General features: G+C 36.6%; 1 protein-coding gene across 7 annotated transcripts in view; it reads left to right on the forward strand.

Moving 5' to 3' along the window:
- The window catches only part of LOC110831275 (cilia- and flagella-associated protein 58), a 135,937-nt gene that overhangs the window by 92,420 nt on the left and 30,105 nt on the right, over positions 1–13,412 (forward strand). For 3 of the 7 annotated variants that reach the window (XR_015534948.1, XR_015534949.1, XM_087347899.1), the window contains exons 10-14: positions 1,184–1,287; positions 3,123–3,274; positions 6,302–6,406; positions 10,116–10,480; positions 11,692–11,866. Coding sequence is in view for 5 of the 7 variants with exons in the window: in XM_087347899.1 (XP_087204025.1) it covers positions 3,155–3,274; positions 6,302–6,406; positions 10,116–10,480; positions 11,692–11,866 (765 nt within the window). In the remaining 2 variants the exon portion in view is untranslated. Of the gene's footprint in view, positions 1–1,183; positions 1,288–3,122; positions 3,275–4,051; positions 4,108–5,889; positions 6,025–6,301; positions 6,407–7,329; positions 7,486–10,115; positions 10,481–11,691; positions 11,867–13,412 lie in introns of those variants that run through there. The other 4 variants (XM_087347900.1, XM_087347901.1, XM_087347902.1 and 1 more) reach the window with 4 other exon arrangements.

The raw sequence follows: 13,412 nt of genomic DNA on the forward strand, positions 1-13,412 counted from the left end.
TGCTTAGTCCAAACTTGTACAGTAGGGCACCGCATATACGGCTGGTTAGGGACCAGACCCCCGCCGAAAAGCGGATCTTTGCCTTTTTTCAATTGCAAATGCATATCAAAGCCTAATAATATGTTTACACTATCATATAGTAAGTGCACAATAGCGCTAGGCCTAAACAAACGATATGAAAGTAAAATGAATATCAGCAGTAGCTGTAAACAGACTGGATCAGCGACGAGAAAATGGCTCCGGACGCACTTCTCTGACTCTGCTGTTGAGCGCGTGGGGCATATGCACGCAAATGAAAAGTGCCGTATTAGCGGATTGCCGAAAAGCGGGGACCTACTGTACATTTTCTTTCTGTCTGAAAATGGCTTTATTGTAAAGAGTATCTTATATTTTTCCAACATAGAGAAAGACTTACACAAAGCATTTTGGTCAGTTTACTATTCGCCTATTGACTGGCTTAAGCAGCCGGTGACTAGTGATATGTTTGTTTCCAGGTGATTAGTATACCAGTAGTGATTTGCTGGTCTCATTTTTGACCAAGCAATTTTGAGCTCCATAGTGGTATTTTCAATTTTGCATTTTGCACAGTTAGTATGAAAATTACAAGCATCAAAATTAAGAGCTGTGAGCAAATGTATTCAAATCACACAGCTGTAGGTTTCTAATTTTTATTATTACTGTCATTGGAAATATACATAATATCATCTGAGAAGTGGTGGGCAATGGCTAATATAATCATAAGACCATACTGCAAATATTTGAGGTTAGAGAAATAAGAATGGAAACCGTAGCCTGCACATATAAGGAGTACATGTTTTCCAAATGTGCTTTCTATATTTTTTCCTTAATGTTAAATTTCTTGTGGAGCTGATCACATTACAGATATCATACTGCATGCAGTTAGAAATTATCAGTCTGTTTCATTAAATATTCACCGTATGTAAAATTATTTAAAAACATTTTAAAGTTTGGATTGAACTTTATATAAAGTAGATACTTCATTGGATCAGCAGTGTGAACCAAAATTAAATTTGGTGGATAGTTTTTAGTGTAGATTCTGACAACAAATTTAATCACAAGTTGTTAGTAATTTTAGATATGATGGAAATTTTATGATGTTTGTATGATGAACACAATAATATTACATTCTTCATTATATATTTTTACATTTCTTGTATTTCAGGCTATGGAGAAACACAAAATAAAGCTAATATGGGACCATTCAGTACTGGCAGTCCTTGCAGATGGTTATGATGTTCATTATGGTGCACGCTCCATAAAGTATTGGTAAAGTTTTCATTCCTGATTTAAACATTAAAAGGGCGTTAGGAACAAATCCAGCGTCCCCTCCTGTAAATAAGAAAATACTCTACAGAACTGTGACGTGGTCGAACTGATTTTATTTTATAAATAAGAGAAAGGTAAATTTTAAAATAAATTATACTGTTTGTGTTTCGCATTTCAAATTATAATTTGATATATTTAATCAGTTACCTCCATGAACGATAATGAGACGTTGTCCTTTGGACATGGAAGCTTTGACTCCCGCAGTACTTTCGTCTGTCCACTCATGTGGAATGGTGTGGGAGCTATGTAGATATGTTTCGTCCACATGTATTATAAGCCTGCCTTCCTGACGGTAATTTCCTATTGCTCTGAGGTAGGCCATTCTCAGGGCTCTAATATTACAGCGTTCTACAATTACTTGTGTATTGTATCTAGTTTTCTTCCATCTAAAAGAAACGTTTATGGGAAAATTATTCAAAATTTTTAACCAAAACAAAGGTTGTGCAGATTTGTTTCGAGGAATGTTTTTTTTTTTAAATACCTGAACCCTAGCTTCTTCAAAACTATTCTCAAAGATGTTTTACCTCCCTTGACATTGGTGTTTTCACTAATCAAATGAAGAAGAGTATTCAAAGCAGTCCGCTGGCTTTGTGTCACGTGAAAATGATGAATTAATCTTTTGATGATTTCATCATCGAATGCATCTACGACTGCGACCTTCTTCTTTTTTTGAAAGTGATTTATAAACTTTCTTTCCCTCTTTGATAATTCTTGCAAGTGTTCGCTTGGAAATGTCAGTGGCAGCCATCACCCTCCAGCCAACACTCTTTGAAGGGATTTTTATGACATCCCCTTCCTCGTCTGACATAATCTCGCGTCCTTGACTGTGAATAACTCTGTTATCGCCTATCTTAGAGGTTGTCATGTTATTAAATTAGAGGTTGCAATACAAATAAATGGATAAACAAATAAAATAGATGTATCTAACGACGTTGAAACTTTTAGTTTTTATGACTATGAACAGCAAAACACCGAGTAGGTCAATGCTTTTAATTTGCTTATAGCAGATGGCGTACCGATCTAAACACAGCTAGAGCTACAAACCAACTAAACCTGGCACCCCTCTTGCGCATGATTCAGACGGGTCCATCTCATGACCAAAATCAGTTCTTTGCTCGCGCAGCCTCTACGTTTATTGGCGCGATTTCCTCCACTTCCCCTACGAAAGTTGTCATTTATTCATTAATTCATTCATACAAGCAGAATATTACATTCCTTGGACGTATGGTTAGTCAGATAACAGTAGGGTGTGGAATAAGCCATAAGAAATACAGTACATATACGTATACAAGTGCAATTATACTAAGTACAATTAAGTACTATTATAAACTTTTGACATAGAAAAAATATATTTTAATATAAATAATAATACATTTATAAAATAATAACATATTTTAGTATAAAAGTATTTCATATAAAGTATAAATTATACTACCCATTTCTATTATAGAAAGGCAAGAAAAAATTTAAAAGTATTATAAGTCTTTTCAAACATTATAAATTGATCAACAGAGTAAAACGAATATTTATTTAAGTACCCTTTAATTGCTACTTTAAATTGTTATTTTTATTCATACAACTCATGCGACTAGATGGTAGACTGTTGAAAATTTTGATGCCAGCATAGACTGCACTTTTCTGAATGCATGAGTGATTAGCAATTGATTTGTGAAGCTAATAATTTTTCCTTGTATTAACATTGTACAGCAGAATTTTTCCGCATTGTTCCTGAATAATCACAATGAAGTTCATTAATGAGAATATAAATTCGGTAGGATTTGAGGTTTTCACGGCAGTGAGCCTGAAGATGGCTGTCTTCTGGGTTGATGTGCCGTGTAGTCTGGCAGAAGATTACCGACGTTTCAGAGGTCGCTGCTGCCTCCATCATCAGGACTATCACCATCTTCAGTCTAAATACGTGGAAGAGGTAATATCTTTAATCTCTTAAATAGACTTCTGCGTGAATTTTTGTGTTTGACACCACCCATTATCCTGACAAGTTTCTTTTGTAAAGTGAATATCTTCCATGCGTCATTATAGAGTGAAAATAGACAAAATAAGCTGATTTGAGAGTTTCAGTGTTGCTGACATGAAACATGGTTCTAACTGCATGACATGCTTTACTTCACTTCAGAACCATTTGATCAATATGATTTTTCCAATTTATATGATTATCAATTTGTGAACCAAGAAATCTCATATTTACTGACTCTTCTATGTACTTTCTGTAATAACCAATACTTTAGGCACATTGTGGTGAATTAGTTGTTATAAATTTTATTACAATTGTTCCATCTAGATTTACGGCCAGTTGTTACCAGTGAACCGCTTATTCATATGAGAGAGACTGTGTTTGACATTGTATAGAAGTTATGAAAATTGTTACTAGCAATTATGACATTTGTATCATCAGTGAACATTATGGGTTTTGATAAGTTAATTTTTGTTGGAGGAAGGTCATTTACATATATTATGAAAAGCAAAGGCCATAGAATTTACATGAAGACAGTAGAGTCAGATTAAGACTTCCCGAAGTAATAAATTATAATAAAGATGGGGTCTCTGTTATAAACATTAAACATTAAGGGCTAGCGCGCACAAACGTTTTTTTCGCCGCAGTGATAGAACAACCGCAACCGCAAATTCTTGTCGACTGTGCGCACGGACGGTGAAATAAACACAAATGTTTGTGTTTTCTTTTCAGTTGGGAGCTGGATTTTGTGGAGATAGTTGGTGTGCGCTCTAGGCTGAAAAGTCGAGGTATGGATTTTGTTGAGACTGTCGCTGTGTGCACTTTTTGCTAAGAGCAGGGGCAAAGCGTAGAAATAAATTTTGGTTTCTTCTGCTTGTAAGTCAACGATTTTTGAAAGCCCAAGTTCACAAGTTGTATGAAGACCTGCGTATGTATCCAAAGAAATTATTCAGATACTTTCTGTTTTTGTCAAGTAGGCTCGAGTTTGGCAGTAGAACTTCACAGACTTCTATCCACAGTTTCTCTTTAGGCTTTGTCACTGTACTCCGATATACTCCGACATGGTCGAACTGTACAGTGCCGGCCTTTTCTCCTATTCAGTTACACCAAGGTCGGGCAAACAATGGGCAAACAGGTATTCTATTGCCACCGCCAGCCGCTGTGAGGCCACCGCACCGCATCGGAAATAAAGCATGTTGCGGCAGAAAAACTAAAGCACGTGCGCTCACTTCCTACTGAAACAGTGAGTTCTATCAATGCGGCAGAAAAACCACCGCGGTCCAAACCGCTCGTGCGCGCAGGGTCTAGCCCTTTAATGCCTAAACTACCTGATTATCAACAAATAATCTTAATTTTTCCCACAGTCTGTATTCATGGATTTTATATGATTATCAGAATATACAGCTTTAATTTTGCTAAGCATCACGGTGATCTAGCGGTTAGGACGCTGGCCTTGTAATCATGGGGTCTCGGGTTCGATTCCCAGCGGTGCCCGAATTTATAACTTGTGTTGGGCAAGGCCGTGGTCTAGGGAGCACGGAGTTTTCCTCCGGGGGCTTCCCCGGTTTCTCAGTGGCATCCCAACAATTGCTCCATTCACACACAGAAGAAGGCAATGGCAAACCACTTCTGGATCATCTGCCAAGAACGTATATGAACAGGTCCCAGTCCGAGAAAAGGATGGAAGGATCCTGTTCATATGGACCTGTCGTCAGACAGAACACTAAATAAATAATATAAAGCATCATTAACCGATTGGTCATTGTAATGGAAAAGTTTTGTTATTTCTTTGAGGTAGGAACTGAATCTTTAAATATTATTTAGATGAGGTTTGACTTCAAAGAGTTAAAAATAAGTTCAAGCTCTGAAGAGATAATATAACATGAGTGGTTAATAAGCTCCCGATGGGGGCAGAGGATTTTTCCTCTAGCCTCTGCGTCCAGACGGGCTCTGGGGCCCACCCAGCCTCCTCTATAATGGGTACCGGGGTCCTTTCCCGGGGGTAAAGCCGGCCGAGGCGTGATGCTGACCACTCACCCCCATCTAGTGCCGAGGTCAAGAAAGGGAGGAGCTATACCTCCTCTCACCCCAAGCGCCTACATGGCACATAGCAGGACAAACTTTACTTTACTTAATAAGCTCTGTAAATACTATTTCTACATCATATTTTTCTACGGAAACTCATTTTTACACATTTCATAGAGTCTGGTTTCTAGAGAGCATGGCTGGTAACATGCCTGGTAACATGCACACAGAGGGGGGGGGGGGGGGTGGTGCATACTATGAAACTGTTACCATGGTAACAAACGAAAATAAGTTGCCTGATGTAGTTTGTTCATCATACACATCATACAGAGTCTGAGATCAGTTTTTGTAGGCTTTATTACTGGTTTTACGCACTTTTAATCTTTTTAATTGTTTTAAAAGTATGTTATTGAAATTCATGTTTATGTAAAAAATTGCTTCATACTCCTGTGTTTGTGAATTTTTGAGGCAGTGAAGAATACAGCAATAATTTCTTAATCATGGAAGAAGGTCTGACTGAAAAAGAGGTATTTTAAATGATATATAACTTATTAAAAAAACCATTTGGATGCAGTACAAAATAGTTTAGGTTCCATCACCATATGTTTCAGGGCAGTTTCTGATCCCGCATTGCTCCTGGGTCTGGTTTAGTTGAGCTTGGCTTGAGTTTCTTTGATGAGGTAAGGTTAAGTGGTAATCAGAATGCAGTCTGTGGTATGGAAAAGTTCTTGAAATTTCTTTGAACTGACTAATTGCTATTGAGCAGAGCAACGAAAGCCAAATACCTGATTTCCCCACTGCCTTCACTTTCTTTAATCTGTCACGCTGTAACTAAATATTTAGCAACAGAACTTGAACTACTAACATACTAACCTATTATAGGCCCTAATCCTGAGCTACACTACAAACTCTCAACTTTAATATTTTTGTAGATAAACATGGCTTTTCATTTTACAGACCCAAGAAGAGACATCTGAGTCTGAAGAGGAAGAAGAAGGACAAAGAGAAGGTGAAATTACTAAGCTGAGTGAATACCAGGTTCTAGAGCAAACTTATCATAATGTAAGTAGCAAGAATTTTGAACTGAAGGATGTATTTTCAGTGTAAATGAAAATAAAAAATCTATTTTAGTAATGAAGCCAGCCAAAACTTTACATTGAACGTATCTTCTTCATGTAATTTTTTGTAATATTTTTGTTAAGGTAGAATTTTAACATCTTCAGAGTCATCAAACATAACCTCAAAGTTTTATTCCACTCTGTATTGGTGCTTCATGACAAATACAGCAACGTTTCATTTAGACATGTTCATAGAATTTCATAATAAGTTTCCCATAATTTGGTATTGAGTCTTATCGAACTATTGCCATAAGACCAAATGTGTGTCTAAAAATAACGAATTGCGTTATTGTAGAAAGAAAGGGGGAGGATATTTTTAAAATTACGTTGATAAAAATACTATCAACAGACTTAAGCTAAAATAAAAATTTAGCCATACTTACAAATACTTTGTTCCTTCATATGCTTATTTTTGGGCAAGAAAACACAGTATACTATACGGTTGCATACTGCCAAAAAATGACTGGTACACAATAACAGGAATGAGTAAGAAACCACAAAACAAAACGAAATGTAAGGGGAAGAATTCTTTGGAAAGAATTTATACATAACCATCAAATGGGGTTAAGCTTGCTGTAGGAGGACCAAGGCTCATAGGACATTATGTACAGCACAGTAAATATGAAGATAGCTTCCTGTGATGCCATTGTCAACAGTGAACATCTCTCAGTACACTGTAGTAGTCTTATTGTTGTACTGTGTAGTGATCCCATGGCAGTAAAACATCAGTAAGAAACAGTAAATAAATTGAACTTCACGTTGCACAAATACCACAACATGTATTTGATTCTTGGTCCTTGTGGTAACCAGGGCTTATGCAAAAGTTATCCAACATGCCACCATCTAGACAGTAATGTGCTTTTCCAGCTAGGTATGAGGATAAGGGAGATTGGCAATGACCTGCCAACACCATAATTGAACTGAGGTGAACCACACACTCACCAGACATCAGCACTTGAAGAGATGTTTCTGGTTATGGTGGCACAGAATTAATGTCATAGAACATGAGGAATTGCCCAAGAGGTGGGTGCCAAACATAATGCTGTACATTTAAACCTGTATCCATACCATTACTAGTGTGTTCAAGGTTTAATGCCTTATGATTATCATCATTGTCTCCAGTACTGCGAGTGGCATTTATGGGAATATGAACATGACACAGGCTTTTGGTGCACATCTTATGATCAGACAGAGCAGCATTCACAGGTGAAAGTGTTTTCAACAGTCACAGTGGTCACTTGTAGGCACAACACAATCCTGTGGGGCATCAAGTTCACTGACAATACCTACCACTCTAGTGCCCCAATGGCCCTGCTTATTGTTCATACCTGTAGGAAGTGCTAGAGGTGCTGTTTGCAGATGTGTCACTAGCAGTTTAATTTGACATGTGGCTTCAGCATGATTGGACAGCGGTGCCTTTTAGTGCATAGATCCAACAGTAGCTCAACACACACAGTTTCTGATAGGTATCTAGGATGTACCAGCCCTGTTTCATGGCCTGTGAAATAACGAAATGTGAAATGTCTGGACATCTTCCTTTTGGGATACCTAAACTAAATTGTTTTCAGTAATCCAGTAACTGACATGGAAGACTTCACAGCATAGTTTCATACTACTGCAGCAACCATTGATGAGACATGTCCTGATGTGTGCAAGCTACTTTTCCATGACATACAGTTGCATGTCAGTGAATACATGGTGGGCACTTTGAATGCTTACTGTAACTGCCACCTTCTTAATTATGTATCTGCTATGTTCTATGTCAGCAAGCATTGTACAGTTCTCAAGTGTTGTTTATCTTGACATGTATGAACTGTGCGTTTGTCTTATGTATGCCATTCTTTTGAAGTTTCTTTATAGGTAGTTATTCAGCCCTCCCATATGTTTACCTCTGTCTCTCAGTGTGCCACTAATTTCTTTATTACTATTGATTTGTGCAAATCTTGCCCCATTTGATGATTCCTTCTCATCATGATATCTCAGGAACAGTTCCTTCTATAGAATTCCCCCTTTTACATTTTCTTTTTTATGTCGAGGTTTTCTACCCATTCCCATTGTTATTATGCACAATTTTTCCCATATTCTGTTTATATAAATAATTTATCTTATTTTGTCACAAAATATTGTTTACCAGATTTAAAAAGAATATCACCAGAAAAGTTGCAAATATTTCATATCCGTCATTGTAACAAACTTCAGGACTGTACATAAAGTTGAACTGATGTTGGTGCTCTGTTAATGATGGTAGAGAAATGAAAGGTTGGTATTATAGTGACCTCCAGGAGCATGTCAGCAAACTATTTTGGCAGACAAATGAACATGGCCATATGAACCATAATATCCAGAGTAAGGAAATAAGTAAGAGAAAGAAAGTCTATGTAGATTAGGCAGAGTTTTATGCAGTGCTATTACCCCATGTTATGTAATGATATGGCACAGTGGCACTGTTTTCATTAAACACAAAACTTAACTAACCTTTTACTAAAAAGTGAGGCTGCATACAGTTGAACTCAATGCAAACATTTTATTTCAATTTAAGCTGGTATACTTTAGTTTATTTCCTTTATTGTACATGAAAGAATGGTATCACTATGTTTGTATGTATCTGTTATAATAACTTTTGAAATAATTGATGGATTTCTGTTACAACTTTGTATGTATTTCATGACACTAGATGCCAACCCTCCTTCGTACTTGTTAATATGTCCATATTCTTTGATCTTAAAAGTTGTAAGAATATCTAGTAACACTATAAGCCTAATAGCATAGAATCCAGAAGTTTTATGAGATACAGCAATCTCTCATCAAACAGGGATTTCAAGTAATCACAGTTTTCCATTTATATCCAGTTCTGGCAGCTTCACTACTTGGTTTAATGCATTTGGAATTTTTAATTTGTTGGGGGCAGGGCTTTAACAGCAACATTAATTCAGTCCATATCTTCACTCTCTATTCCTGCAATATTAGTTTTAATATTAATTCTTCTATCTATGCTCAGATCTCCCAAGCAGTCTGTTCCTATCATGCTTCTGAACTGAAATTTTGTATGTACTTCAACTCTGATTAGTGTTCTCCCAACCCCTAATTCCCCATAAGATGTGGTCCTCCTGACTGTGGTTTCAGAAACTGCAATGCTTCTTAGAAACATAACCCCTGCAGTTGCCAAGGGATTGCTGTAACAAGTCCTTGAAAATATGCAACTGTTGTAAAGGTTGTAATTTTTTAGACTGTAAAACAACATGGAAGCCTCAAGGAATCCATATTTAGCTTTCCATTGCATGGCAGTGATTAATGAACTATTGCAGCTAGGTGTTTGAAATGTTGTATGGAGATATATCATAGCTTTAGCTGTAAAAATGGTATGTGAAACATTTCTTTTGTGTTTTAGTTATAAAGATGACAAGCATGTGGAAGGTTGCAGCTGACAAACAGTGGGAATTTGCATTATTAAACATTGTGCCCATAATGAATCATAGCAGTTGCTAGCCTTGCCTTGCCAAATTAATCATTGAAGAAACTGAAGCATAATTAGATCTTTATAGAACTCTTTGTTTTGTAATATGTCATCTCCAGTGTCCTTAGCATAACATCACAGAAGCAGAGTACAAGGTAAAACCTCATACTGTTATTACAAATTTAATAATGCTTTTCAGGTGCTTGCTCAGATGGATGAGAAGGAGGGCGTGGAAACATTTGCCCAAGAATACATACAAATTTTTAAAGCATTCTACAAGGCCCATGCTCATGAAGAGGAACTCATGAAGGAGAATGAAACATTACAAGCACAGGCAGAAACTAATACTGCCAAAACAGCTGTTGCAGAAAGATTGGCAGCAGCCAGTAAAGAAACAATTGATCAGCTAAAATGTGAAATTCAGCAAGCGTGGAAAATGGTGGATTCAGCTCATGCCAGAGAAGAAAACTCTCTAGAAGTAATTGAGAACCTCAGACTGCAAATAAGTCAACTGATTACAGAGATGGAACAAAGAGTTCAGCTTGGATTAGACCAATCAGAAGAGTGAGTATAGAGAGTTATTAATGTATTTTTGAGACTTAAATTATTAATTTAAGTTCCCAGTTGTATTATTAAATATGTATTTCAGACTGATGTTAAAAATTATGGCAGTAACTAAAGTTTTTTATATGAAACGATACCACCTCAAAACTTTATGGCCATAATGTTGAAATCAATAATGATAGGGATTTACAAATTTTCATGTCAGGAAAATTACGATGGCATGCCATCCATTCTTATGAAGTAATATAATTTGCATGTGCTTCATGCTTTCAAAGATCAACTTTTTGTCATTATTATTGTTATATAAATATTCTTACATCAAAGAATTTGAAGGATCCACATAAGAAATAGCACTACAAACGCCCCCCCCCCCCCCCCCCCATAATGTTATTGGTCTTCTGGGTTGTTATGCCGTGTAGATGTGTAGTTAGGTACCAGTGTTTTGGAGGAACATTCTGATCTGCATTCTTTATTGTTACTCCTAGGGTTACTTGCCTTTCATATCAAAGTTGTATGTCTGACATTGCACTTGTTTGGAGGCACAGCATATCATCATATAAAAATATTATGTATCTGCATCATATTCACCTATTATCTTGATCTGAATTTGCAGGTGAACATTCCTTCTTTATAGAAAGCCTACATGAATCCTACATTACAGAGTGATAGGTCACACTGTTTATTGTCTTATGGTATGTCTTTGTGTTTAGATCCTACCAAATTAGTTAAAGTTAGGATAAACCTGAACAGTTTTCAAGAAGAGACGTGTGTAGTATATATAAAGTGAAGCTTTCATGGTGACTAAAGTTGATGAAAGACTCCCAGGTTACAAGCCACCTGACAATGTAGTGATTGTCTGTAGTGGCTAATGTCTCTGCTTATGGCCTATTTAAATATCCAGGTCTGTGTCTGACATACCACTGTTAAAGGAGTCCATTTCAGAAGTGGGGATTCCTATGAGACAGACTTTGTTGCTCGCCATGGCAGGATGAGAACTAGCAGAGTGAACTTACAATTTATTGGGGGGGGGATTGTGATGAGGCACAGTATTACTGTCATTAAGAAAGCTGTATCTTTGCTATAGGCAAGGAAAGAGAAAGTCATGCAGAGAGATCTGTCAGTGAGGACAGAGAACCTATTCTGCATTATCACTAAACCAACAATTGTATGGCTGTTTGTAGTTCTGTACATGTCTTCCAAATGTGTTTTAGGTCTGGTAGTGCAATGAAAGACAGAGATAATTTCCTGAAAGAGAGGGAATGCTTAATGGATGAAATTGTGATATTGAAAGAACAACTTTCTGGTGCCTTAAATGTGCAAGAAGATTTAGAAAGAAAGAATTCTGCTGCAGACCTACGATGCAGTGAATTAACACAGGAATTAGAGGTGGGCACGAAATGCTAACATTTCTGGAATCTTATCGTAAATAAGTATATTACTCTATTCAGACAGACTAAATCCTGTATTTTAGTATATCATTTTACAATAAATTATTGTAGTTAATGGCAACCAAACTGCAGCAGATGTGTAAAAGAATCACTGCCCCATACATAATCATATGATCTATCAAAGCATTAAGAAGTTAGTTGATTCTGTCCACAGATGTCAGGAGACAGGAAGAAAACATAGATGATTCTTAGTGATAAAACCAGGGATAAAAATTTACATCAAAACATTTTTGTGCATTTGTATGGGAAATGGTTAAATAGTAATATATTTTTGAAAAAAATTTCTTTACATATCTGAGATGACCAGGAAGTAAGAATGCAAGAAATATAGTGAGTAGGAAGCTTATTTTAGGATCTGTGACACATTACCTTCACGGAGAAAAGACAGAAGATTTTTCTTTACTAGCAATGTTTAAAGAATCAGTTTGTAAAATTTAGAACTTTTATGTTGCATAAATATTATAAAATCTTGGGTTGTCAGCCATGTCAATGTTGCATCAAAAACCAATACTGATGTGGCTGCTAGCCTGAGAGGATTTTATGATAAAAATATAAGTTATTTCAAGCAGAAGTGACCTTTATTTCTGAGTGAAACTTCTTATTATAGCATTATTCTGTATTCTGTCCATGCTCCATAATATTGTTTCATTGAGAAATAATGTATCTTGACAGAATTGCTATCTTGTGTGAATGACTTCTCGTGAACTATAATTTAGGCTGCAGAATTTCAGCATATTTTCAAATTTCCTAGTACACATAAGTTTTTTGTGTGAGTAAGACTAAATAATAATCTGCATGGCTTATATATATTTTAATCATCAAAAGTTTAAAATTCTCTTGTTTCATAAACAGAGCAATGTTGTTCAAACCCCTTGCCTTGGATTTCATTCTTTTTAACAATTTCATCTGGCTGAGTCTGTCAATGGCATGCTATGTATAGGAGCCCAACTTTATTCTCAGCAAATGAAAGGTAGGAGGTATTAATTCATGTCATAAACTGTGATTGTTGAATTTGGATATATGCTTCTGTCTGATATGAAACAAGTTGGCATGATCAATAGTTCATGACGGAGTTTAGACATAATCTAGTTCTCTCATCAAAACTTGGGAAAAGGTTTGTTTTCTTCACTTTCTCCCCTTCCCCCCTCCCCAGCAGCATTACAGTGAACTTTACAGTGATGAGGCAGTCATCAGAAGTCAATGTGCTGTCTCTTGCATGAAATTCATTCATTTCCGTGTCTGGCAGTACCTAAATATTATTTTTCCAAAATTCTGCGGGGATAATCACCTTGTTATTAGCTAGCATCAAATCCTGTTCTGTACAGACTTCACCCATCTTTGGACATATGAGTAGATTTTCTGGGCTCTGAGTCTGTCCACAGTCACACTGTTCTTCATCATTGCTGTAGCCCCATTTTAGCAAGTTAGATCTGCACCTTGCCACGCCTCTTCTGAGACGGTTCAGGGATCTCCATGTAGTATAT

This window comes from Zootermopsis nevadensis, unplaced genomic scaffold, assembly GCF_977971745.1.
Source record: "Zootermopsis nevadensis isolate Lab colony 2312 unplaced genomic scaffold, Znev_1.0 Znev_ptg000012l, whole genome shotgun sequence".
NCBI lineage: Eukaryota > Metazoa > Arthropoda > Insecta > Blattodea > Termopsidae > Zootermopsis > Zootermopsis nevadensis.